This window comes from Moschus berezovskii, chromosome 27 (genome assembly GCF_049115385.1).
Source record: "Moschus berezovskii isolate FMDL1 chromosome 27, NW_MosBer_1.0, whole genome shotgun sequence".
Taxonomy (NCBI): Eukaryota; Metazoa; Chordata; class Mammalia; order Artiodactyla; family Moschidae; genus Moschus; species Moschus berezovskii.
The window spans coordinates 189,819-215,354 of record NC_142486.1 but is presented as its reverse complement, the minus strand read 5'-3'; the positions used below and the strand labels follow the sequence as shown (position 1 = coordinate 215,354).

The following is a 25,536-nucleotide window of genomic DNA, read 5'->3' as shown; positions in this document are numbered from 1 at the left end:
TGGTGGCCCAGCTGGGTCACCCCCACTCCGCTGGGCCAGCATCACTGGGACAATGAAAAATGTTCCAAGACGAAATACAAGTGACAAAAGCCCAGGATGTAGGAGGGGCTTCTTGGGGTCCAGTCTTGGGAGGGGGCACTTGGCCCAAAGGGGTGGTCAGGAAGGGAGCCCCAAGGATCGGATCTGACGCAGGCGGGCAGACGACCTGCCGAGCCTGCCGCCCCTTCGTGTGTATGCTGAAGGCTGACACCACGAAGTCAGGACCTCATGCACCTGGAGCAGGCAGGGGCCGAAGGGTGGGGCGGCGCCAACCCTCCAGGGACCGGGGGAGCCCCACTCCGTGTCCAGCGCTCCATGGAGGAGCGGGTGGTTGCACGGCCCCTGAGCCACATGAGGGTCTTTCCGGGGTGTTTTTAATCTGGGGGCGTCCAGAGAACGGAGGTCCGCTCTGGCTGCACCACCTGGAGACTTCCCAGGAGGCTGGGCGTTCGCCTCAACATCCCCCCCAGCCCAGGGGCGGAGTCGGGAACGATGAAGAACACCTAGCAGCTCTGAGACTTAGAGCGACGCAAACACAGCCGCTGAGGCCAGGCTGCTCACAGTGCAGGGGCAGTCCCGGTCACCCGGGGAGGGGGGTCACCCGGGGAGGAGGCTCACTAGGGAGGGAGATCACCTGGGGAGATGAAGAAGGTTCTCCACAGCTTCTTGTCCCTCGTGACATCCCGGATCTCCTTGGTCATGTTGACCAGCCTGCCAGCCACGGGAGGAACCCGGCGGAAATCCAGGATCCTGGCGGAAGGACAGGGAGGGGCGTCCTCACCTCGTGCTCTCTGGCCGCTCCACCGGATCTGAATGGACTTGCTCTCCTCTGTCAGGCCCCCACCTCCCCTCCTCCCCAGAAGCCAGGGGCCCCGCCAGGTCCAAAAGGAGTCTGTCCTCTTCTGAAGAGCTGCCCCAGACCCGGGGCCACCAAGGGAAGGGCCGTTCTGTGGGACTCGCGACCTTGGGTCTTGCCAGAGAAGCTGACACCCCGAGTCTGCTGGCCCTTATTCCTGACAGCCAGCCCTCAGCAGCCCGCTCCTGTGGTGGCGATGACGCAGGGCGGCCACGGGGGGACTCGCCCATCCAGGTGGAAGGCAGCGATCTCTGGCACCTGTGGTGACGGTGATACAGGGTGCCCGTGGCGGGGACTCACCTGTCCAGGTGGAAGGCGGCAATCTCCGCATTATGCCTCTCGTAGTCGGAGAAGTAGAAGAAGTCGGGAGGCGTCTCCTGCTCCCTTGTTTGCCTGCAGAGAACAGGATGAGACAGAAGCAGTTTTCATGGAGAAATCCTCCCAGTGGAAGGGTGCATAGCTCGTGCCAGCTCCGAGGAGCTGATCCTCAGGCTCCCAGGGATCCTGGGAGCGAGTGTTAAACGTAGTCACGGGGAGGGCCCTGGTCTGAGGTCTCCGCTCCGCTGTCCCGCCTTCCTGGAGTCTCCCCAAGCTCAGTCAGCCTCCCGTCCCCACCAACCTGCAGCTCCCAGCATAAAAGGAGTCCTCAGGAATTCAGTCCTCAGTCAAAGGAAGTCAGAGTTTGGGTAAAGATCCTACAGAGTGCACGTGAGCACCCTGGAAGCTCTGACAAGGCCTGCAGCCTGGTCCACAGGGTTCACAGCGGACACCGTGTTCTGCACGTGTGACACCTGCCGGCTAAGCTCTCACCGCAATCCATTGCCTCTTCCTCGGAGGTGGCTCCTTCCCCAAGCCTCCCCTGACCCACAGCAAGCATGGCCACCCCCGTCCCTCACATCCCAGGCCCCTGGGAAGCCCCGCTGGGCCGGCCACCCCGTCTCCATGGGCGCATGTGGTGAGGGGAGCACAGCCCGGCCCTGCCTGGGCCCCACGTCCCCCCGAGAGGGGAGGACTGAGGAGTTCCAGGAGCCCATGGCTCTGATGTCCTGGGCACCCCCGTGAGCAGCAGACGGCCCCCCACCCGGCCACGTGCAGGACGGTGCTGAAGGGCAGACATCACCCTGTGAACGTCAGTCACTCTGCAAACACAGCGATGGCTGGTGTTTGACCTCACACGTGGGGACACCTGTCCCCTGTCCAAGGCCGAGCAGGAGCAAACACCCTCCCTGGATGAGATCCAGGTCTGCTCCGGGCCCGCCTCCACCACCGGGACCCTCTCTCCAGGAGGCACCACCCAGGAGGAAGCGCAGCCCTCAAGCTACAAGAATCTGTGAAGGTCTTGACCTTTCCCCAAGCTGGGAACACAGATCCAGTGAGAACTCGTGCCTCCTGTGGCCTGGCGCATACCTCCCCTCAGGGCAGAGGCCGAGGCCAGGCTGGAATGCGTCAGCCCAGAAGACGCAGAGTAGTTTCCAGGTGACGCTTCCCAGCCTGCTCCACCGTCCGAGGCCTTCCTCCCCGGTAAGCAGCAGGGCTCAGCCGGAGCCCCCAGAGCCTCCTGATGCCCCTGCCGGCCGACAGCACCACCAGCCACCAGCCGCGCGCGCGCAGGTGCTGGGACCACACGGCCACCCTCGGGATGCGAGGCAGGTCGCGCATCCCCTGGTGGGCCCCTGGCTCCCTGTGCTGTCAGAGCACTGGCCGGACACACCCCTTCCTCCACGCTTCCCTGAATGTCACCTGAATCAGTCTCTCCAGGAACCAGCTTGACTGGCAACAGACCACTGCTCACAGTTCCAGCAGGGGTAACACTGCCAGGGCAGGACTCTGGCCGGGGTAGCCTGGCCTCGCCCCGGGAGCCGCGCAGGGCACCCCACGGACGGCTGATGGTGGCCCAGGTGCAGGCCTCCTCGTCCCCAGGCGTGGGTTTCTCCGTCACAGACCCTGGAGGGGGCTGGCACGCGGGGCGGGGGCGGGGGGTGACTACAGGGCGCCCAGAGGAAGGGAAGGCCGCAGTAGCGAAGATTCTGAGACCTCATGGAGACCGAGCCGCGCTTCTTGGTGGCATGTCCTGATTTTAAATGCTGGCAAGTCACTTTTTTCAGAAGACGCTGTGGTTCAAACCAAATAAGTGTGGCTCCCTCACTGGAAGCCGCCCACGGCCCTGTGTCTGCAGCTGCTGGCGGGCTGGGCATCTCTGAGGCTGAAGGCGGCAGCTGACCCAGGTCCCTGGTTGAGCCGAGCCCTGTCGACACAGTGCTGGTTCTCCAGAGTTTAACTGGAAAAGGGGCGGTGCGGATTTCAGCAGGTTTCTTTGGAGCATGCAGGCCCCAGCACGGCCCCTCTGAGAGGCAGCGTCTTCCAGTCGCCTGCAAGCCCCACCCCCCACGTCCCTGGCCCTTTATTTTTCCAGTCTGTTGTGGAATTAAGAATTATTTCTGTTGGAAAATACGTCAGAGCTCACTGCCAGCCTGTGGCGCAGCCCTCCAGACAGAGCCCTTTAAAAACATGGGGTGCAGTGGGCCCTCAGACCCCGCCCGGGGCTCCCTGCTCTCGGGCTCCAGTCACTCTGCTGGGCGTGGCCTACACTGCCCTCCCCAGCCCGGTGCCGTTCAGCAGGACCTCTGTCCTCGGTCGCCACCACCACCATCACCACCATCGCTTTGGCCTTTGTTCCCTCTCCCTGACCTTGGCTCACCCCAGTGAGGTCACCTGGAATGCAGGTGGCTCTGAGCCCGCGGCTCTGGGAGAAGACCAGACACTTCCTGGAGGCTCTGTGACCAGGTTCCAGAACAGTTCCTTGTTCCTTCCCATCTCACACCTCAGGGTTTTCCAGTGACCTCTGTCCCTGGGCCATTCACAGGAAGGCAGCTCTGCTTACCCCCTGCCGGATGCCCTTTCCAGCAGCCCAGGCCTGAGAGGAGACCGCAGGGTTCAGGGCTGTGAGTGTGTGGGGCGGGTGGTGCATGCTGGCATGTCCAGGGCCCAGCTGCTGAGCCGGGCACAGCCTGGCAGTGTCCGTGGGAAGCCGGGGGCCAGGGCGCCGGCCCCCCTGGGGGACTAGGACTTCTTTCCTCGCCTGTCTGCCCACTTTTCTGCCACTTCCTGGGTTTCGCCGGGGAACAGCAGGCACTTTGGAAAAGTACTGAACCCGATGCGCCGGGCGGGAGAGTGGACTCGGTTGAACCAGGTCACCTGGAAGCCTCTCCTTCCTGCAGGTGCCCTGGTGGAAGGTGCGCTCAGGTGTGAGGCGAGGCCTGTCACAGGCATTTTCCTCGGAGGGGAGGCATGCGGATGTGAGCAGCAGGTGCTGTCGGAGTTGGGGCTGGCTGGGCACCCGGGGCTCACCCTGAGTGGGGGGGGTTGGAGATCAGCGTTCCCTGGAGCTCAGGTGTGAGGTCCTCCTCTGCTGACTGGGAGGGACTGGGGCTTACGGCAGCCTGGGACCAGGGGCCAGAGGAGCCTCCTGGGGCCCACCCCCATGGACAGCAGTCAGCACCGGGAGCCCCCACACTGCCTTGGAGGTCCGCCCAGCACCCCGGCGTGGTGCCTGCGCGGCAGAGAAATGAAAAGTTTTAAGGCTGACTTCTTGGTAAAGCAGCAACTGGGGAAGAAGGCAAACCGTGGGTTAGGCGGCCGCGGGAGTGAAAGAGGGCCTTGGCAGTGGTGACGGGGGTGCGAAGGGGCAGACAGGCAGAAGCTGGTGGAAACGAGGTGGCCTCAGAATGTTGCACGCCTCCTGGCTCAGATGGTCACGTGAAGCCCCAAGGCCACCTGCAGGCTCCGCAGGGCATCCTGATACCTCCAAACCCCGGGCCTGTGAAACCCTGCCAGTGCTCTGGGCCGCACGCGTGTCCCTCTCTCCTGCCTCTCCAGAGGACCACAGCCAAGCCCCTCCCTTCAGAGGGACTTCCCTGAGCTCAGAAGAAAGCACAATAATACCCGATTGTGGCTGTTCAGACTGAAGTGAGTACTACGCTGACCTCTCCCAGGAAATCTGTGATCTGAGTCCCCAGAACCTATGAATATGCTGTCTTAAATGGAAAGAGGAACTCTGCAGATGTGACCCAGTTAAGGATCTTGAGATGCAGAGATTATCCTGGATTATCTCCATGGACCCAACATCATCAAAAGTGTCCTTAAAAGAGGGAGGCGCGGGGAGACTTGAAGGCAGCAGAGGCAACACTGACGGCTTTGAAGACAGAGGCTCTGGGAGGGGATCTGTGGCCTTCTCCAGCGTCCCTCAGCAGAAATCCAACTCCCTCCAGAGTCTCTGGAAGCCCACCACCCACAGATCCACTTTAGATTCAGACCTCCAGAACCATAAGAGACTAGGGCTGTGTGGTGTTAAGCCACTACATTTGTGATCATTTTTTATAGCAGCGTCAGGAAACAAATATAGACTCTTTGGCAACACAAAGGACACAAGGATTTAGTAACCTTGGGAAGATTGTGAAATTCGGTCTGTTTCCTCCAGATCTGGTCATGCTGAAACCACCACACTTTTAAGAAATGATGCAGAAGGTTTTGAGAGAAGGCGCCTCTGTTTCCACAGAAGCCTCGTGGGCCCTCCTCGGGCTGCACGATTCATCCTCGGGCAGCCTCTCAAGGCTCTGATCCTTGTCCCTGTTTTCTGGTTGTTTTCAATTTTGGGCTGAGAGGCAGGTGGGATCTTAGTTCCCCAAGTAGGGATCGAACCCCCTTCTCTGGGAGCATGGAGTCCTAACCACTGAATTGCCAGGCACGTCCCCTGTCCTTGTTTTAATGACACAGGTCATCTGCAGAAACACACAGCTGAAAAAGGCAGGCCCTGGTCAGGAGCTGGGTGTCTGATCCAGTCTGAGGCTCTTTCTTTTGGGCTCCCAAAGTCAGACATAGGTCCAGGTGTGGGGCCTGAAAATCTGTATTCCTCAGGGATCAGAACTACCTCCCGGCAGTGAGGCTTGAGGGTGCTGGCCCCTAGCCACTTGGTCAGGTGTCTGTGCTCACAAGGGAGAAGGGGCCACAGCCCTGGAGGTTCGGCAGCAAAAACAGTCCCCGTGTCCCCAAGAAAGGTCCTGGCTCCCGGGGGAGGTCGTGCTCCCTCGGAGGTGCATCTAGTCTCTGCGAGGTGCTCCCCAGCCCCCATGGGGCTTCACCGCGGCACCCCTGGAGCTGCTGCCAGACCTCCGTCCCCTCTGCAGAGAAGCAGCCCCCTGTCCCCACTGTTACTGTCAGCATCCCAGCCTTCCTCAACTCGTGGGAAAACAGAGAACTCTTGCTTTGGTTAAAAATAGAATAAATTGTCAGTTTATGACCAAAATCTGTGAAGGAACAAAAGCCAACATTTAACTGGCTCTTCCTCCGAGCAGAGTGCCCTACTGAGCGCTTTCTGTGTGCACCTCCCTGGGTTGTGACATGAAGTGTCCCCCACCCTGTAGACAAGGACACAGCCGGTGAGGGGGTCCAGCTCGCAAACAGAGGGGCCCCAGTGCAGGGCCCAGCACTGGGCTCCGAGGCTCTGCTTCTGCCCACGGGGGCCCTGGGCTGAGATGCGAGGCTGGGGCTGCAGTGGGTGGGGTGGGCCCCTCTGCACTGGCCGTCGGGAGGAACACGGGCGGGGAAGCTCTGCCCACCCAGGCCCGCCCTGGCTGCCGCCCTCGCCAGGCTGACAGAGCAGGTGTGCCCTGATGCCCTCTGTGAGGTGTGGCAGGTGCAATGGCTCAGGGGGGCGCCGGCAGGGGGAGCAAAGCCCCGCGGACCCCGGCCCCGTCCCGCCAGCCTGTGCAGAGAGGGATGGGGCCACGCACTCCCACGCGGGGAGCTGGAGAGAGGGCAGCTAATCGTCAGGTCAAACTCTGGAAAAAGAGCAACTGTGCGGCTGCTCAGGGCACACATGGCTGTCACACGGCTTTCCTGTGTCCCCATCTACGCTGAGGGCCCCAAGGTGCCTGAGCTCAGGCCGGAAACTGAGGCCCAGACAGAGGAGCCTGCCACGCGTCGGGCGGGAACGCGGGCATCCCAGGGCCGGTGAGGTGGCAGTGGGCGGGGAGCTGCCCCTGCAGGGCCCACTCGCCCGGGGCACAGACAGCGTGGGGCTCCCACGGGCCTCCCCCGGGTCCCTGAGCCTCTTCTGTGGTCGCTGAGTAAACTGCTGATGATGGCACCACCTCCGCAGGACTCTCCAGGGCCCAGCGCTGCTGCCAGAGCTAAACTCACACAGGCTCGCACGGTCAGGGCTCGGTGGGCAGGCAGTGTGACTGGACCCCCTCCCAGGTGAGGCGGCAGGATGGGGGGAGTCCGCAGACCGCAGAGCCCAGCAGCTCCTGTCTCCCCACAGCCTCTGGGGAGGCCCCTCCTCCTTCCAGGCACTGGGGCCATGGGGGGTGCCCTGCAGTTCTGGGGACCAGGGGCCCTAAACCAGGGCCTGGGTAGGTCACACCCCCCAGGGACTGGGGTGCGGATCACTCCAGCCCCGTTTCGCTCTCTTGGGGACACGGACTGCTCCAGCCCCATCGAGGTTTCTCTGGGGTAAGGACTGCTACGGCCCGTCCGGCTTTCTTGGGTCCCAGGTCTGCCTCCATCACCACATCCCTCTGGTTTCTCGTGTCCAAACTGAGGATGCACATGAGTCTGCTCGGGAGTCCAGGTGAGCGCTTTGTCCTCGGGCCCTGACCCGCCACTTGCGTGAAGACCCTGCAGCTGACCAGGTGGTACCCTGGGGCAGAGGCCTCCTTGGGGACGAGGCTCTGGCTTCCGACGAGGGCCAAGCCCACGGGGAGACATTGCTTCTTGCCAGACGCACCAGGTGGGCGAGGGAGCAGAAACCAGCCTTCCTGTCCCGAGCCTCCCTGCCACTCACACAGCAGAAGGCAGCCACCTTGTCATTAAGGAGATATATTAAGCTGTTTAATATCAGGTTTTCAGCGGCAGATGTTCAGGGCAGGCAGGCAGGCCGCTCCCTCAGTAGCTCCTGCTAATTCTGGCCCCTGTAGGGGTGGGGATCTGTTTGGGAGAAGGCACTTGTCTTACTCAGAAACTCGGGCACCTGCGGTCCACGCCTACCATCCTATTTCCCTGTCGGGGAGGATTTTCCTGGAGGCCGCGGGCCTCAGGATGACCAACCTGTTGGACGGGACTCAGGCACAGAGCAGCCCGTCCCCCGCAGGCCACGCGGCCAGAGGGTCAGGGCCCAGCGCTGACTGGCCGCCGTCAGGGGTCCCAAGCGGCTTTCACCCCCGCCAATCCCACCCTCTCAGGGTCTCCAAGAGACAGCTCTTCAAAGTGGGACACGGGACAAGTCGCTCACTTATGGTTGGGTAAAATAATTAACTCAGAAGACACTCAAGTGTCTTAAGGTGGATTTCATGCAAACCAATCTGAAAACAATTCAAAGATCTGTAACTGTAAGGCAAGTCTGACATCGCTTCCATTAAAAGGGACTGTAGTGACACTCCGTTTCCAAAGCAAAGGGGTGGGGATGGGGGTAGATCTGCTTGAAAGTAGAAGATCTACTCTTGGAGAAGGAAACGGCAACCCACTCCAGTGTTCTTGCCCGGAGAATCCCAAGGATGGCGGAGCCTGGTGGGCTTCCATCTATGGGGTTGCACAGAGTCGGACACGACTGAAGCGACTTAGCAGCAGCAGCAGCAGCAGATCTACTCTGCTCTAAATACTGTTCTGCCAGCTCGTCTGGGGTTTAAGGATGTGACTAAGGAATGGAATTAGAGTGGAAATGAGTGCTATCCCCGTCAACTGTGCATGCAGGCCCCCAGTTCTTTTCTTTCTGTATTTAAGCCCCTGTGCTTCATCTTTTTATTCAAAGTAAGAAAAGATGCCCCTAATCTACTACACCGTGGAGTAAATATTTAGCACCAAGGTGACTGCTATGAGGTTGTTTTCCTTCCCCAGCACAGGGGATAGATTCCGGCTCATTCTTAAGGCTTTTTAAGAGCTCAGGTCTGCAATATTTCCTTTTGGGGCATAAAAAACAACCAGCTGATCAAACTACTCTCGAGACCCCCAACGTGGCCTCTTTCCGGCACGAGGGAACTAGGACCAGAGTTTCTTCCCTCCTTTTCATCTTCTGCCCCTTTCACGACAGCACAGCGACGACCCCCCGAGAGCAGAGCCCAGAGACCCGAACACCAGACAGAAGTACAAAGAGACTCTCCGCTCTGCTGTGCAGGAGGCTGTTTTCGGAAAAAATGACTTGCTCGCTTTGATTTGAACAAAGGCGATAATCTTTTCCAGAAGCTCCCAAGGAAATGTGTCATGGCTCACTAGGATGGGCGTCCTAAAGGAGCTGGGGGGCCTGGAGATAGCACGGCCCCCACCTGCTCAATGGGGGTGACGCGGGGCTGGGCCAGAACCACACTCTCGGCAGGTTGTACTAAGTTTTTACTGTGAACCTACTTCCCTGCCAACCTCCCGGCAACGGTTACAGAATTAATAATCACTCCAAATTCCCAGTGGGAGCAGGAGAAGACAGGGGAATCCTGTGGTCACCTGAGTTATGCAGTCTGGGCCCACGGCAAGCCAGCAGGCGTTTGTGGAGTTGGAGTGACGGTGCCCCGACCCCTCGAGCCTGTGGAGGGCAGCGGCCCAGCACAAGGGCTGGACCAGCCACTAGGACCCGCGGGGCGGCCCAGGGCGGGCCCTCCACTTGGCCTCTGCTTCCCAGGGACACTTGATGGGTCACATAGCGGCCCCACAGCGCCACACCCGGGGCTCAGTGGGGGTCAACTGAGGCTGCGGACAAACCGCAGGGCTCCAGGCAGCCCGGCACACAGGGCTGGGGTGGGCCTCCCCGGGGTAAGTGCGGGAAGGGGACCCGGGTGCCAGCGGCCTGCTGAGGCCGGCAGAGCATAGCGCGGCCATGGGGGCAGGGAGGCTGAGCTCCAGCGAGAGGCGGCCTCCCGCCTGCACTGCTTCTGCTGCTGCTTGTGCCTGCCCCTCGGCTTCGAGGAATCCAGGGCCTCTGGACAGCTGCTCAGGGCCGGATTCTCTGGGAGAGGCTCACACGTGCACACACACATCCTCTCCTTCACAACAGGAGCCTGCGTACTAGAGTCTCTTCGTGCGCAGTGCCTCTGAGAGGAGCAGGCGGTGTGTGGGCGCCCCCCTCAACCCCCAGCAGAGACCCTGGGTTCAGGGCTCCCTGGCCAGCTGTGCCTGACAGGCCGGGACCTGATGTCAGAGACCCTTGGGCCCCAGCAAGACCTGGCCAGCTGCCTGCTCCCGATTCACATTTAGACCTCGGAGCCTCAATTTCCTCCTCCTTAAAGGAGAGCTGGTGATAAAAATAAAACAAGCTGACACATCAGTGACAGGGTCCCTGCCTCTGCCGGCCGGAACGGAGGCTGTAGAATCCTGACGAGCTCAAGACAGGGAGAGTGTGGCCCCCCCGGAGCGGGACACCCCGGCCCAGGGCAGCAGCCTCGCAGAGACCAGGCTGCCGCACGAACAAGGCGTGCACAGCAGGCAGCGGCGGGCGTGAGTCCCTGCAGGGCCGGCAACAACGTGCCTCCCCCCAGGCTCCACAGGGCTTCCTCCAGACCAAGGCACCCGGAGCAGGACAGAGGGGAGCTGCTGCGCGCAAACACAGGGAGTGAGCTCCACGGGCCAGACACAGGGGTTAGGCCTGGCCTGGTCCAGGCGGACAGGGTATTCACAGCCCGTGAGCAGTCCAGGCTCTGCGTGTACCACCATCATGGGCACTGGGGGAAGCATTTCACAGACACACCGGCAGCAAGGGAGGGGGGCAAGGCAGTGAGGACTCCCGTGTCAGGAACAGGAGGGCAGGGGTCGCCGGAGCCTGGGGGCTGCCTGTTGCTCCTGACCTGGGCACTTGGGCACCTGGTTACTTGCCTGTGCTGCAAGTATCTGCTTACCATCTGTCTGCAATTCTGTATGAGCACTCCAGTCAATGCAAATCTATATTTTAAGAAGTTGGGAAAGTGGGAACTCTAAGTGTTGGTAAAGCTAAAGCTGTGCTGCGTTTTACCAGCACTGATAACATTTGCCCTGGATCTAATCACACCCCCTTGTCCAACATACAGAGGAAACCAAGGCGGGCAGCGGTGAACACATCCACAGCGGAGATGGAAACGCTTTCCTGCCTTCGTTTCCAGGTACCGGGAAGCAGTGTGGGGCCACACAGAGCTCAGCCTCACCTGGACGTGGAGGGGGCTGCGGAGTCTTCCCAAGTCCTCACCCAGCCTGTGACTGCGGCCGTGTCTGGAAACAGGGACGTGGCAGATGGGATTCACCGAGAAAAGATCCCTGTGGATCAGGCTGGTCCTGACGTCCTCGTAAGAAGAGGGTGATTTGGACCGAGACACTCGGGATAGGCCGCGTGACAACGGAGGCGGAAACGGGGGTGACATGGCCACAGGCCAAGACTCGATGCCACGCTTGGGAGGGAAAAGGCGGGAGGGACCCTCCAGAACCTTCGGGGAGGCGGCCCTGCGGAACCAGGTCTCTGACCCTGGAGAGAGAAGAGCTTCCTGCTGCTCTAAGCGGCCCAGGCGGCAACGCTTCCCCACGGCAGCCCCGACGCCCTCATGGTGTGGACACGCGGGGTTACAATCAAGCTGTGCTACAGATTAAGGAGCCAGGAAGGAATCTACATGTTAGTGATGTCAAAGATCACAGTGGCCATCGCTTTGAGATCTGAATAGGGACCATGCAGTGGCCATTCCGTCACACAGTGCTTCCCTGGTGGCTCAGCTGGTAGAGAATCCACCTGCAATGGGAGACCTGGTTCGATCCCTGGGTGGGGAAGATGCCCTGGAGAAGGGAACGGCCGCCCACTCCAGTACTCTGGCCTGGAGCGTCCCATGGCCTGTACAGTCCACAGGGGCCCAAAGCGTCAGACACGGCTGAGAGACGCTCACCTTCACTTTCTCTCCAGCTCCACCTCCTGCTGGCCGGTGCCCTCAGGCACGTCCCCTGCCACTCTGAGCTTCAGCCTCCCTGTCTACAACCAGGTCTACAGGCAGCAGTGGCCTCTCTGTCTGGCCCATGAGGCCTGGCGTGGTGCCCTTTCCTGCAACTACGACCTCAGCCCCACCTGCCTCCAGGCCAGGTTGGGGCCTTCCTTGGGGGCACCTCCCACTGTCCCCCCAGCTCCCAAGCCTTGGACGACAGGTGCTCGTTAAGCCAGACTTGAAATGACCCATTTCAGATTCACTGAGCCTGGCCCACGGGGCTTTTCTCTTTCTCTTCTGGTTTGCAAGCAAGGCTGGGTCTGCGGAGTTCCAGCGGCAGGCCCATGCATTCTGGGAGGGGCGTCTTGCTGTTGGAGTTATTCTCGCCTCAGAGCGACCCGGGGGCAGGTGTGCTTTCCTTCCCTCCCTGCGCCTGAACATGCTTTGGATCCTAAACCACACGCAGCACAGAGGGCGTTGCAACTCTGGGTTCCAAACTCTCAGGTGGTCACCTGGCTGTTTTGGTGGAGACGGGGACTTCAAAGCAGCCTCGCCAGGCTGCGGGGCGGGATGAGTCTCTGCTGGCCAGTGCCCTGAGCAGAAGGGCAGCTGCGGCTCGGTCTGCAGCCTGCGTTCAGCTGTGCACCCTCAACAGCTGTTGTCCCTCTAACGCCTACAAGTCAAAACTGCAAACCCCAGGACACCCAGACAATCAGCAAGGACGGACCTGGGGAGGGGGCTGCAGTGTGAACCCACAGCCTTACTGGTGGACGACAGAGAGGTCCCAGAAGGGCCGGGACCCAAAGCTTCCTGTTGTCCAGCCTCAAGCAGCAGAAGGCAACCGCAGCCCAGAGACGGCGCAGGGGCTGCAAGGTCTCACAGCAAGGATGCCCTCCACGATGCGGCCCTGCCTCGTGCTCCTGGCCTGCCTGGACACCCCCCGCAGGGCCCCCTGGTCACTGTCCGCCAGGCTGGAAGCCTTCACTCTCCCGGCCCCAGCAAGTCCGTCCTCGGGCCCAGGGTGTCTGCCTCCCCCTCCCAACCCCGACGAGTCTCTAGGACCCAGGCTTGTCCCTGACCTCACCCCACACCTCACCTCTGGTTCCTGGGGAGCCCTCCCAGCTCTGTCCCTGCACAGCGGGGGAAGAGATAACATCCAGGTCTAGATGCCCGCCAGGGCCTGGCCCCTGCCCCTCTCCAGATGCCTGGCCTCATCTCCCCACAAGTTCTGTCCCAGAGAACTTTCTGTGACTCTGGCCATGTCCGACATGGCACCACCAGCCACATGCAACCCAACGGCCCAGGTGTGGTGAAAGCCTGGGCTGCAACGTCATCTCGTTTCAATCAATCTCAGCTCAGAAAGCCCTCCACACAGTGGCCCTGGTCCTCCAGCCCACGGAGGCCACCCTGTCCTAGAACGTGCCACCCCCTCCAGGCTGGACTCCTGGCCTGGGGTGATGTTCACTTGACGTTCACACTCGTGCTCAGCCCTATTTCCCCCGTCTGTCCTTCAGACCAGGCCCTGCGCCCCAGGGTCAAGGCCCTCAGAGGCAGGAGCGCCAGGCCTGAGTCAAGCCTGCCCCTGCGCCTGGCAGGAAGCCAGGCTAGGCTCAGTGTGAGTGTGGTGGCTGAATGTAGATTTCTGCCAGGAGGTGGTCACAGCCAGCGTCATGAGCAGGCCCAGAAGCTTCCTTTCTAAGAAACATGGTGAAATCTGATGTATACTCTGGCTTATCTGTGCAGTCTCGCCCCGCCTCGCCAAACCACCAACCCCTCCCAGCTTCCTTCCATAAACGTGGTGCCTTGTCTCCTAAAGCCAGTCCAGTAGAGTTTAGACCTCAGTCCTCTGCCTACAACCCCCTAGTTGACAGATGGGTAAACTGAGTCCCGGGGAGGGAAGGAACTTGCTGGAGGTCACACACGAATGGCCGTGCCAGGCCTCCTGTCTCTGTGGACACACCAGGGCTTCCGTCTCGGCACACATGTCCCCGGCACCACTGTGAGCCAGCATGGACCTTTTCTGATGTTAGAAAGCACGAGCAACAACAGCATGATAGCTGAATCCAACATCCTCCAAATGCGAACCTGGTGTCTCAAAAGACACCACGTGTGCGATAAGGGTCCTGAACCCCACTACATGAAAAGTTCTCACCACTCACTAACGGAAAGGCGACCCGCTGAACGGCAAAAGATCTGAACAGACGTTTCTCCAGAGAAGATCCAAATGGCCAACAAGGACGTGAGAAGATGCTCGCAGTCATTAGTCAGGAGAGAACTGTGAGTCAGAACCGCAGCGACACGGCCCGCCCCCACCAGGATGCTGAGGGTCAACAGGGACGATGAAGGCAAGGGCTGCGGAGCCTGCAGAGATTGCTGGGAGGGCGGGGGCGGGGCGGGCAGCTGCTGGGAGGAGCGGCTGCAGCCTCTCAGTCGGCGGCACTGAGTTTTTCTGGACCCAGGATTCCACTCCCAGGTTTACACCCAAGAGAGATGAAAATACACGTCCACCCGAAAACCTGAACACAAATGTTCACACGTTATCCATACGCTCAAAAAGTGGAAATAAGGCAAATACACGTTGACAGATGAAAGTAAAGTAAAGCAAGTAAGTCAAGTAAAATGTGGCCCACTCCCACCAGGGAGCGTTGTTCAGTGTTCGGCCACCGAAAGGAAGGCGGCTCAGACACTGGCCACAGCGTGGGAGAACCCTGAACACCCCATGCTCTGCGAGAGAAGCAGACACACAGGCCGGCAGTGACTGATGCTGCTCACGGGGAATCCCAGGATGGGCAAGTCCACGGTGACGGGACGCAGACGCGTGGTGTCCAGGCCTGGAGGAAGGACAGCTCTTCACAAGGTTTCTTTCCAGAGTAACAGAGCAGTTCAACACTGCGGGGACGGCTGCACAGTCCTGTGAATATGCTGAAAGCTACTGGGTGACAGACTCCAAGTGGTTGAATTACGATCTATGTGAATTGTGTCTGGATAAAGGTGTTAAAACATCTTACTCTAACACTAAAAGCAAGACCATCCAGCAACTGACAGGCTAATGTGCTAGTTACACATTTTTCAACATCTATTAAAATATATCCATTAGACTATGAGTGGCCCTCTCACACCACGGGGATCGCACCCTGCAGCCCTGCCAGGCTCCCCTCTCACCCCAGGACCACTCCTGCCTGGGTCCTCACAGCACACATCCTTCAGGATCTCAGAGAAAAACTACCACCTGATTAATTCAGAACATTCAGGTTACAGAGTTATTATGAGCTCACTGAAGAAAGTTTTTTTTTTTTAAGGGAATTATTAATCATATATTTATTTTCTTAATGCTATGGTCAGAAACCACAGCTGCTTTCCTGCTCAGAGCATGGCTGTGGGGGCAGGAACTGTGTGCCCCGGGGTCATCAGGAGGGTGGCCGCTGTCAGCGACCAGACCTCAGCGGATGCTGGACTTGGGGTGGGTCAGAGCCCGGAGCCAGGGTGGGCGTGGGCCAGGCCAGCCAGAGCAGCGGGAGGGCTGGCCGGGGTGTGAGGTCAGCGGCGTGAGCCTAGCAGAGCCTGCCCTGCGGCCGGGGCCCTCTGCCTGGGAGCACGGCGTTCAGGGAGGCTGGCCGTGCACACGCCCCATCCTCCCAGCCTCAGCTTCCCTGGTCCCCGGGGGATTCCCCACCATTTCCATGCTTCAGCCTGGCCTCAGCCTCAGCCCAGGCTAGGCTGTCCCTTCGTGCACGGCCTTCTGACAGGAACCCTGACATCCTTCCCAGGACACACAGGTTGAGAGCAGAGTTCAGGCAGAGGCGGGCAGATGTGAACTCTGCAGCCTTTCCAAGTGGCCTCTGGAGCCTGGCTGCCCCAGCTGCCATTCGCGCCTCCTGTGATCACGGTCACCCTGCGGTAGGGGCAGGCCAGGGAGGCCAAGAGGGGCTAGAGGCTGGGCGCCCTGGCCGTGGGAGGCTCCAGACTGGGTCAGCCTTGGGCGGTCTGTACCATCTCGCCAAGCCCTGATTCCCACATCTTTACGTGGCAGAATAATAACAACACGACACTTCCTCTAACCCACAGAGGTTCCTGAGCACTAAACCACACGCTGTGCAAGCCCGCAACGCAGGCGTGGCCCCAGGGCACCTGCACACACAGCACGGCTGGATGCCCAAGGTGAGGACTGACCTGGGAGAGTCCCCCGAGAGCCCCACACCCCAAGCCCAGGCGCAAAGCCCAGAGCCCCCGCCCCTGCAGGCCTGCCCGACTCCCAGCAGCACAAAGCCCCGAGCCCCAGGGCCCCTGAAGAGGCTGCCCTGCCCGCGCCACTGGGCTCCCACCGTGCGCACACCCGGCGTCGGTCTGCTGGACTGTGTTTGACGCACCCCAGAGACAAGAGGCCTGAGCCCCAAAGTGCAGCTGAGGGGGTGACAAAGGCGTGGTGGGTTTTGGTTCTTGTCCTGGATTCCTGTGACCGCCAGGGAGGGCCAGGCCCACCAGTCACGGGGCCAGCAGTGAGTGTCGGAGCCCGCCCCCGCCCGGAGCATCTTCCTCCCCAGCACATCGCCCAGGTATCAAGGGCCTGAAGGGACCGCTCTACTCAAGTTCCAGCCTGAGAGGGTGCGCAGGTGCCCGCGATGCCAGGGGGTTCCGTCTCCTCCAGGGCCCAAGGAGCCCAAGTACAGCCCACGTCACCCTTCCTGAACACTGTGGGTGTGCGAACCCGGGTGGTCGTCACAGCCACAGAGCAGCGGTCGGCTAGCTGTCTTCCCGAGCCCGCAAGGAGATGTGGACTTCCTTCCACACACTGACTCTGAGTGGCCTCATGGGCCCTCGGGGGTGCAACCCGTGCCTGAAACACGATGAACCCTCTCGTCAGGGTAGAAATGGCCCATGTGAAACTAATCGAACGGCCCACGGGAGACACCCAAGCCCCGGGACCACCAGGATCACAGGCCACAGACCCGCGTGCTGAGTCTCCGGGGCTGTCTGCCTTCCAAACATCCCTTCTCCACCGTCCCCACAATTTTCAGATGCCACTGAGTGCTTCCTTTTGATTTTGGGAGCACAGTTTCTATTTTATCTGGAATAGGGGTCAGGGGTCAAATCAGCCGACCTGCTAGCTTCAGAAATAAAGCTTCACGCACATAAAGCCTGGCTGCCTTCTGGTGAGGAGACCAGGGCTGAGCGGCTGAGATGCAACCTCGTGGCCCTCGCTCCCGTCCCACCCGCCGGCCCGGCACTTACTTCATGGGTTTGAACAGCGCCTGCCCGTAGTTCTGGAAGGTCATGATGAGCTTGAGCTGCGTGCCACCCGACTTCATGGCTGCAGTGGGAGGGAAAGAGCACGGTCACCGCCGCCCGCGGAGGCCTGTGAGCGCAGATGCACTGGTGCAGAGAGGGGCCCGAGGCCCGGCACGGCGCTAAGGGCCAGGGGCGCGGCGGTGAGCGGGCGTCTGGGACGGACACCTGAGACAGGCAGCGCGTTCAGGGTCAGGAAAGGCCGCCCAGCTGGAGGAGCCGTAGCAGGAGGGTGGCCAGGCCTGGGAAACGGGAGACGGCGGAGGGATCGGAGGCCCGCACACGGGCCGGGGCGCGGGGCTCCCCACCCTGCTGGTGCCCTAGATCGCGCCTCGGCTCACCTACCACAGCCGCCTCTCTCCAAGGGGCTCCGCATCCTCCCCCAGCGCCCCCATGGGGCTGGGGCAGGGCTGAGACCCACTCCCAGGAAAGGGAAACCATAACACCCCTGGTGGAAAGCAGCTCCCGCCCGGGGCTTGGGAACCCACTCAGGGCGCTGTCTGCTGGAATCCAGGGCCGTGGCCGCCGTCGGCTCAGCGTGGACACAGCAGAGCTGGGTCAGCACCACGGGGGCTCCGTCCTTCCGCTTTGCCCGACAGCGGAGAGAACAGGGACGGGATGCAGCTGTTCGCTGCCTCCCCCTGGAGCCCTGACGTGCCTGGGTCCTTCCTCCCGGATGACAGAGGCCTTCTGGCCCCAGGCTGGTCATCCGGCTTACGGGGCACTTTCGGTTCCCCTCTGCTGAGTTGGAAGAGCTCCGGGCACTAGGGCCCGAAGCAGCGGTGTCCCCAGGTGGGCGTGGGACTGTGGCCTTCCTGGGGCTGGAGCTGCCCTCCTGAGGGGCCTGCTCACTAGGCAGGGTGGCCTCGCAGCCCCAGGCCCCCGGGGCAGCTGCCCGAGCAGGCCAGTGAGTGTCCAGGGAGTCCGTCCAGTGGAGCTGTCTCCTCTGCTCACCTCCACGCACGGCTCCATCCTGACCTGGATGAACAACTGCAGGGCCTGCACTTCAGGTCAGAGGCTGCCTGAATCCTCTCGTACCATGTGACTTCTTTTTAAATGACTCAGAGCACAGAGTAGTCAATTGTGTCATTTACTCTGTATGCGTAATTGTCCACAATATCGGTTTAATCATCACCATCGTCACCAGCAAGGCCCAGGCCTCCACAGGCCTAGTTTCAAGCTGAATGGAGGCAGATAAAATCTGAACTCTTTAAAGGCAGCCAAGGGCCATTATTACCACACAGCCAGGAGCCCAGCAGTAAAGAAATCTCTCTGGGGGTCTGGAAGGAGCCACTCTCTTTGCCATACCTTCTCTCACGTTCCAAGACTGAAGACACCGCTCAGGGTGGGACCAAGTCGGGAGCTGGAGGCAGGAATGAGCTGATCACGGGCAAGCCTGCCCTCTCAGAGGCCTGTTCCCTTATTTGCAGGATGGGACTTGGGAGACAGGCTGGATTTCTAGCTCGTCTTCCATTTTAAGCTCAAAAGGAGCTGCTGAACCCTGACCCCCAAGGTCGGTTCCAGGCTCCCAAAAGTGCTGCACCCCAGGCTCCCACGGGGCCTCTGAGGGCTGCACCCACCCCCAGGTCACAGTATGCCAGGGGCAGGGCCCCCAGCAGTAGACAGCTCTTGTCCAGGGACCCCTGTCTCTAAATCCACCCTGTGGCTTTGTGAGGCCAAGGGCCCAGTCAGAAACCACTGTCTCAGCAGTGGGGTTTTTAATCAAAACGTCCAGCTGGATGGGAGGGCCAACCCCCCCACCCCCCACCCCTGCCCCAGGGAAAGCGTCCATTTTTCAGGGGAGGCCTGCACCTGGCCAGACCAGCCCCACTCCCAGTGTGATGCTCTGCTTCTCCAGGAAGAGGGTCTCCTCCTTAGTATGAGTCCCTGGGAGTGCCTCCAGGCCCAAGGCCATGCAGAGTGGAGCTGAGTGTCCAACTGAGGCCTTCACCAGGCTCCGGCTTGCCCAGCGCCACTGTCCCGCACAGAGGTGCCCCAGCCTCTGCTCCCACCTCTCAGCAGCCCCCAAGGCAAGCCTCAGACAACACACCCTCCTTCAAGGTCTCTGGGAGCAGAAGCGTTCAGGTGACCAGAGGGTAGGGGCATCCAGCCCAGAGGGCCTGCAGCCAGGGCGGGTCAGGGGCAGAGCCCGGGACTTAAACACACTGCTGTGTCCGCAGAGGAACCTGAGAACCTTCATTCCAAGCAAGAAAAACAAAGATTCAGAAACAGCCTCTCATTTTAGGTTTTGCCTCCATGTCTGTTCATGTTGGGTTGGGTTTTGCCGTCAAACGGGTTATGATTTCGGATTTGCAAGCTGGAGATTACATGGTTGAGGTTTTGAGCACCTTTGTGACCCACAGAGACTCCAGGAGGCCCACAGAGCTGGATTTGTCTGCCCAGAGCTACTCCGGTTTGTGACGGGGGAGCTGGGACACGCTGAGCCCGCTATTCACCGCGGGGGACGCTGCCCAGGGCTGTCACCAGTCTTCCCATGCTCATCGGGTGCCTGTGAGTGCCAGCCTGGGTTCTGACCGGCTCACGGCCCCAAGGAACGTGCTGGGTTAGGGCCAGCTGGACAGGGTCGTCCAGCGGTGAGAGCAGCTCCAACAGCCTGCAGGACATAGCTGGGCAGGTCCTCAGTCCAGGCCCCACCACTGGGCACAAAGCAAGTCAGAACTCTGGGTGGGGTCCTGGCCAACGGATGTCAGGCAGTCTGGGCACCAAGCCCGGGACAGTCGGACCCGATGGGGGTGGCCCAAGGTCAGTCCCCAGGGCACGGACGAGGCCCATCCTCTTCCTCCAGTGGCTCCCAGGCCCCTGGGTGCAGAGCAACGTCCGGTGAGAGCGGGGCAGCCGGCCATGCCCTGAGGGCTACGGGGAGCCTGGCCAGCCCGTGGGGTCCTCCCAGCCCTGCCTCTACCCAAGGTCCTGCTTAGAGCCTGAGTCAATACAGCACACGCCTGGTGCACAGGCCAGCTTCCCAGAATAGATGCAATGTGCCTGAGCCTACTGGGCGGATGGGAGACCACGGTGGGCAGCGGCCTCCAAGCGTGAACGCTGCACTTCCCTAAACCCTAATTTTCAAATGCTGGTGTAGTTTCCCCCCAAAGTCCTGTGTTCTCTGCCGGCTTCCACCGCGAAAGCCTCTGCCCCGTCCAGGACCCAGTCCTGCGGGGTGAGGGCCCCTCCTCACTTATCGCCCTGGACTTTCTCTGCCCGTCATGCGTGCACTCCCGGGCCCCGGGAATAGGCAAGTCAGGATGTAGCAGAAGTCTGCCGAGGTTGGGCTAACCCCACTGCCTGCCCAGACAGGGCCCTGAGACGCGGAAGGTGCTCGAGAGCCTGTTGAACGGACCATGAGTGGTCACCGCACTGGGCGTCTCTCTAACAGGCTCGTCTGCTCAGGAGGGCAGGGGACGCGCCAGCCGCAGCCTCTCCCCAGCAGTCCCTGCCAGCCGCACAGACCGCCTCCAGCACAGGGGGAGGCTAGCAGCGCTCAGATTCCTCCTGGAGGGGAGACCACCACTCTGCCCCGGCCAGGAGGGTGTTCATCATGTTCTCAGGGAGAATAGCCACACGCTAGGAAGAGGCTGGGTGCCAGGAATAGCTCAGCGCCGGGCTGAGACACCCAGCACAGCCTCTAAGGTGCTCTGGAAACCCCCAGCCACCAGCCTCGCAGGCCACACCCAGCTCCCTGGCGCCGGTGACAGGGAGAAGCTGGTTTAGCAGAGCCCTTTAAGCCACAGGACAGTCCAGACGTTAGGCCTGGAGCCCCCACTCCCAGCACCGTGCTCCTGAGTCCTCCTCCACCCTCTGGGCCTCCCAGGACTGCTCCTCCCCCCCAGGGCCTCTGCCCGCCCCCTCTGCTCTGGGAGCCACTGGTGACTAACCGGGGACCTTCACAATCGCCTACAGGCCTGAGAACAATGGCACCACACCTCCATGCTTAGAGACCACTGCCGACACATTTTCTTGAAATCAGTAACTGGATGCCCTGAATCCTCTGCTTCAGCAGATCCCAAAGTCCTCGGAGATGTCACCTCCAAACTACTCGGTTCTTGGGGCTCTGCCCCGGGCAGAGTGGAGTCCCAGTCACTCCCCGTCCACCCTGAATGCAGGAGCAGATGTGAGCTCCAGGAGCCTCTGGCCTCTCTGCGGTGTCTCCCTGCGGCTGCCAGGGCTGACCCTTCCTTACCTGCAGGGTTGGCCCCCACCCCCCCACACACACCCAGCAAAACAACAGGATGGGCTGGGCGGCATCTTTTCCTACCTTCTGTTTTGCAGCAGAAGGCAGCCCTTCCCTCTCCACCACCCCTCCCTCAATTACAGACAGCAATGAAGGCCTGTGGGCGCCTCCTCCAGGAAGGCTGCTGGTATAACTCGCCCAGGAGGTGATGCTTCAGCAAGAAGCTGGCCAGGCACAAGGGCACCTACCCACGCTGGTGATCTTCTGGGTGCCCAGGTCACGGAGCAGGGCCTCCACTGCCGGGTTGTGTCGAGAGTACAGCTCATATCGGCTGATGCCGATGTGGAACTTGAGCCAGTTGGGGTAGGAGTCCACGGCCGCCTCCCCAGTGGGCAGGAATTCATCTTCAGGACCTTCGTGTGGCCTGCACAAATGAAGGTGACCCAGGTCAGCAGGAAAAGGACAAACAGCAAGGTCTCGGGTTGGACTGGGGAGCTGGCCCCAACGCCAAGGTTTTCACTGTGGAGCCAAACAAACGTGGGTTTATTTGGAGGAGCCTCTGCTCAAACAGGACCCTGCGACGTCCGCACTTTTTCTGTAGCTGTTGTTCAACCAACTAATAACATATCTGAAGGCCTGTAATTCTTACTTACCCTCGAGAGACGCCACAGACAGCTATAACTAAAGGAGACCAAACCCAGACTGTCAGCGCTAGACCCCGCCGGGTCTGTCCTGGGGTCTCTGAAACAGCCTGGCAAGCACGTTGCCAGCCTGGGGTATGAGGGGCTGCTGCCTTCCTGGGGGCAGACAAGCCCAGTCCGGCGGAAGCCTTCACTGGGTGTTTTGCTTCAGGGAAGCAATGATGCAAGAGGCTAAAGCTGATTTTCAGGAAGCAGCCTTGGGTGGGGAGAGAGGAAAGTGGTGCTCACTCCAGCCCAGGCGCAAATCAAGGACCTGCTGCCCACGTGGCCCATCCTTGTCTCTGGAGTCAAAAGGCCAGTCGGAGGGAGGACAGACCCTGTTCGCTGCCGGAGGGAACAGTGGAACTCGTCTGAGTGCCAATGCACCTGCAAGCGAGGCCTTTCAGCCAAACACTGCCCCACAATGGACATGACGGGTCACAAGAAGCTGCCCAGGGGTCCCATCACTGACCGCTGGCCCCGGGCTTGCTCTCTCCTACAAAGAGGCTCTGGCCTGGCTCACAGCTCCGCCCTGCAAATTGCTGAGCATTTCGGTGAACCTGGCCAGCAGACAAAGCTCAGAGGCTACCAAACACCTTGGTGTGTTTAGACTGAAAACCCTGGGCCTGGTCCAAATGCAAAGGAGAAAGGCTTTCATGAGATGTTTTGGAAAGCTGGCCTTTCCCCTCAGCTGCTTGGGGAGCCTTTCGCAGGTAGTCATTTATGTTGGCCTTGCTGCTGGTTAATATTTCATCACCCTGGGCTGCAGCATCTGCTTACTTTGGTCTGTGTGGCTGAGGGCCTTGGGGGCAGGGGTTTAAAGCGGTTAAAGGGACGCCACTTGCCTTTTAGGGAGCCGCTGCTGTCTACAGCTGGCACGGTGGGCACCCTGGCTAGGAGAAGCCCTCAGTAATGCCTCAGGGGGGTCAGCACGCCCCTCACTAATTTTGTTCTCAGGAACTGGTTTACAAAGCTCCTTAGGCCGCTCCAGACCTTCCTGACGTGTCCACCAGAGCAACATTGCCAAGTCCCTGGAAGCCGGCAGCCAGTCGCTTCCCAAGGAAGCACTTTCGCTCCCTGCCCGAGTCCCTTTGTGAGCCAGAGACCAGGCCCTGCAGGCCAGCACAGCTTTCCCGTAAGTGCAGAACCAACTCTTCCCGGCTCACGCCTGCCCCGCCTGCCTTCCAGGCCAGTGGCCACAGGGAAGAGCTCCCAGCCGCCCAGCAGTCCTCCTCAGGGAGGCGGTCATTCTGGAGACAAAGGCAGTGCCTGGAGCCTGCCTGCTGCGTGCCCCCAAACTCCCCTTCCTGGGGCTCCTACTGCAAGGTCCACGCCCCAGCAAGTCCCTGACCCTGCCGCTCTTCACACAGCACCTTGGATGTGCAAGGGCGCCTCCCGGGAAGCGGCCCTGGGTGGGTCTTTATTCTCGAAAGGCTCCTGGCTGCCTCAGGAGTCCAGCCTTCCAGCACCCACCTCAGTGACCGCCGCCCCACTCACCAGTCTGGGTTCTCCGCCGTGGCTGCCTTGGGGTTGAACCTGATGTCACTGTTCACGTTGAAGAGGACATCGGCCTCCGTTAGAGGTGGAATGGGGACCTGGTACAGTGGGTGCTGGAACAGCCTGCTTAGGAGGGAGCCGTCCCCGCTCAGGCCAGGGGGCAGCACAGGTCCACGCGGGCTGGGGTCCCGGGGGAGCGGCCGGTGAGCTGCATCTGGGGGGCGCCGGACGCCGGGATCCCGCCCCGGTGGGGCGCCCTCGGCCGGTTCTGCTGCGGGGGGCAGCTTCTCAAGCGAGTGGGACGTGAGGTTGGAGGAAGGGTCGGAGCTGAAGTCCTGAAGGATGCGCAGCGTGTGCTTGTTGGGCCAGCCCGCGTCGCCGGCGGAGCCTGCGGCCGCCAGCTCCCCTCCGGGATGTCCGCGCGCCTGGCCCCAGTCTTGGGCCGCCGCCTCTGCCGCGGGTTGCGCGCAGGAGCAGCCGGGCTCCCCCGAGGGCCGCGCGGCGCTCCTCTCCAGCTTGGGCAGCAGATCCAGCACGAGGTGCAGCGCGCAAGCCGCCAGGAAGGCCATCAGGATGAGCACGCGGAACCTGCGCACCAGAATCATTTTCATGGTCCCGGACGAGAGCGGCCTGGACCTCCGGGCGCCCCCGGAGCGCCGCCCGCCCGTGCCCCTCTAGCCTTGACTCGGCACGAACGCGGTGCCGCGGCGCGGGTCAAGGTCCATCTGGCGTCGGCCAGCTACCAGCCCTGTGGCTGTCCCACACGGAGGGCGTCGGACGCCAAAGCGCCCGCTCGCCCGGCCATGTCGCGGCAGTTCGCTCTCGCCTCTCCGGAGCGGCGGCGCCCTCGGCCGGCCCGGCCCAGCGATCCTGGTCCGCGGAGCTAGGGGCGCAGCCTGGTGAGGCCCCGCGCACGCAGCGGCCCGCTTGGGTCTTCGGGGCCGCGGCCGCGCTCATCAGGCGCGCAGGGGCCGGACACTTAGGCCCATCCCGGCCCAGGCGCGGCGGCCCGGAGGTGGCGGCGGCAACCTCGCGGCGCAATCCGATCCGAGGCTCGGCGCAGTCTCCACGGCTTCGTGGGCCGCGCCGGGCGCCCGGCCGGCCAGGCGAAGGGGCGGCTCCCCGCGCAGGGCTCGGCGCTCCCTCCCGCGCGCGCGCTGCGGCCCGCAGGTGAGGACCCGGTGGGGAACCAGGGCGCGGCGCCGCTGGGACCCAGGAGAGGGCGGGAGCGGGGCCGGCGGGGGCAGGGCGCGCGGAGCGGCCGGCGAGGTCCGGGGCAGGTGCAGCGGCCGTCCCCGAGCGCGGCGCCCTCGCGGCCCAGCCTCTCGGCGCCCGGCGCCCCGGCGGGCGGGCAGATATCCGAGCGCCGCGGAGCCGCCCCCCGCGTCAGCGCCCGCAGATTGGCGGAGCGGGCGTCCCGGGAGCCTGGGCCTACTCCGCGGTCTCCTTTCTCCTCCCCTTGGCCGCGCCCCGCGACGCTCTGCAGCGCTGGCCCGCTGTGGAGAGGGCGCCTCCTCCCCGCGGGCTGCGGAGGGAACGCGGAGAGCCAGGCGGAGGGCGCGGGGGCCTCGCGAGCAGCCTCCGCCAAGAAGGGACCCGCGCCCCGACCTCGGCCCGCTTCAGCGTCCCGGCTCTCCCGGAAGAGCCGAGGGCCGAAACCCGGGCCAAGCCCCTCCCTGAGGCCGCGGGGCGTCTGCGCGCCGAGCGCGCTCCCCCCGGGCGGCGACCTTGCGCCCCACGCCCCCGCCTCGGGCGGGTCCCGCGGCCCCGGCGGCCGGCGGGATGGGGAGGCGGGGGTTTGTGGCCGCCGCCCCTGGAAGAGATGACGGGGCCGGGGTGTTTGGCAAACCCGGAGCGGAGGCCTGCGCAGCTTCGGGGCTGCTGCGCGCGCGGCCACTCCACCTCCAGGGGACCAGCCTGCTTCTTAACTCCGGCCCCGCCGGCGCCGCGGTTAGAATCCGCCTCGCACGGAGAGTGGGGCCTGTGTGTGCCGACCCGCCCTCGCTTTGGGCGGGACAGTGTGTGTGTGTGAACAGTGTGTGTGTGGCCAGTGTGTGTGTGTGCATTGACCTCGCCACATTA

The 25,536-nt window shown here is 61.9% G+C and overlaps 1 protein-coding gene across 1 annotated transcript in view; it reads right to left on the bottom strand.

The window, feature by feature from the left end:
- The window catches only part of FAM20C (FAM20C golgi associated secretory pathway kinase), a 31,366-nt gene extending 6,296 nt beyond the window's left edge, over positions 1-25,070 (bottom strand). Inside the window, exons 1-5 of the mRNA XM_055410510.2 lie at positions 23,455-25,070; positions 21,526-21,701; positions 17,035-17,113; positions 1,196-1,288; positions 674-789 (exon numbers count right to left, since the gene is read on the bottom strand). Coding sequence (XP_055266485.2) covers positions 674-789; positions 1,196-1,288; positions 17,035-17,113; positions 21,526-21,701; positions 23,455-24,065 — 1,075 coding nt within the window. The 5' untranslated portion in view covers positions 24,066-25,070. The remainder of the gene's footprint in view (positions 1-673; positions 790-1,195; positions 1,289-17,034; positions 17,114-21,525; positions 21,702-23,454) is intronic.
- Between the last annotated feature and the right edge of the window lie 466 nt (positions 25,071-25,536).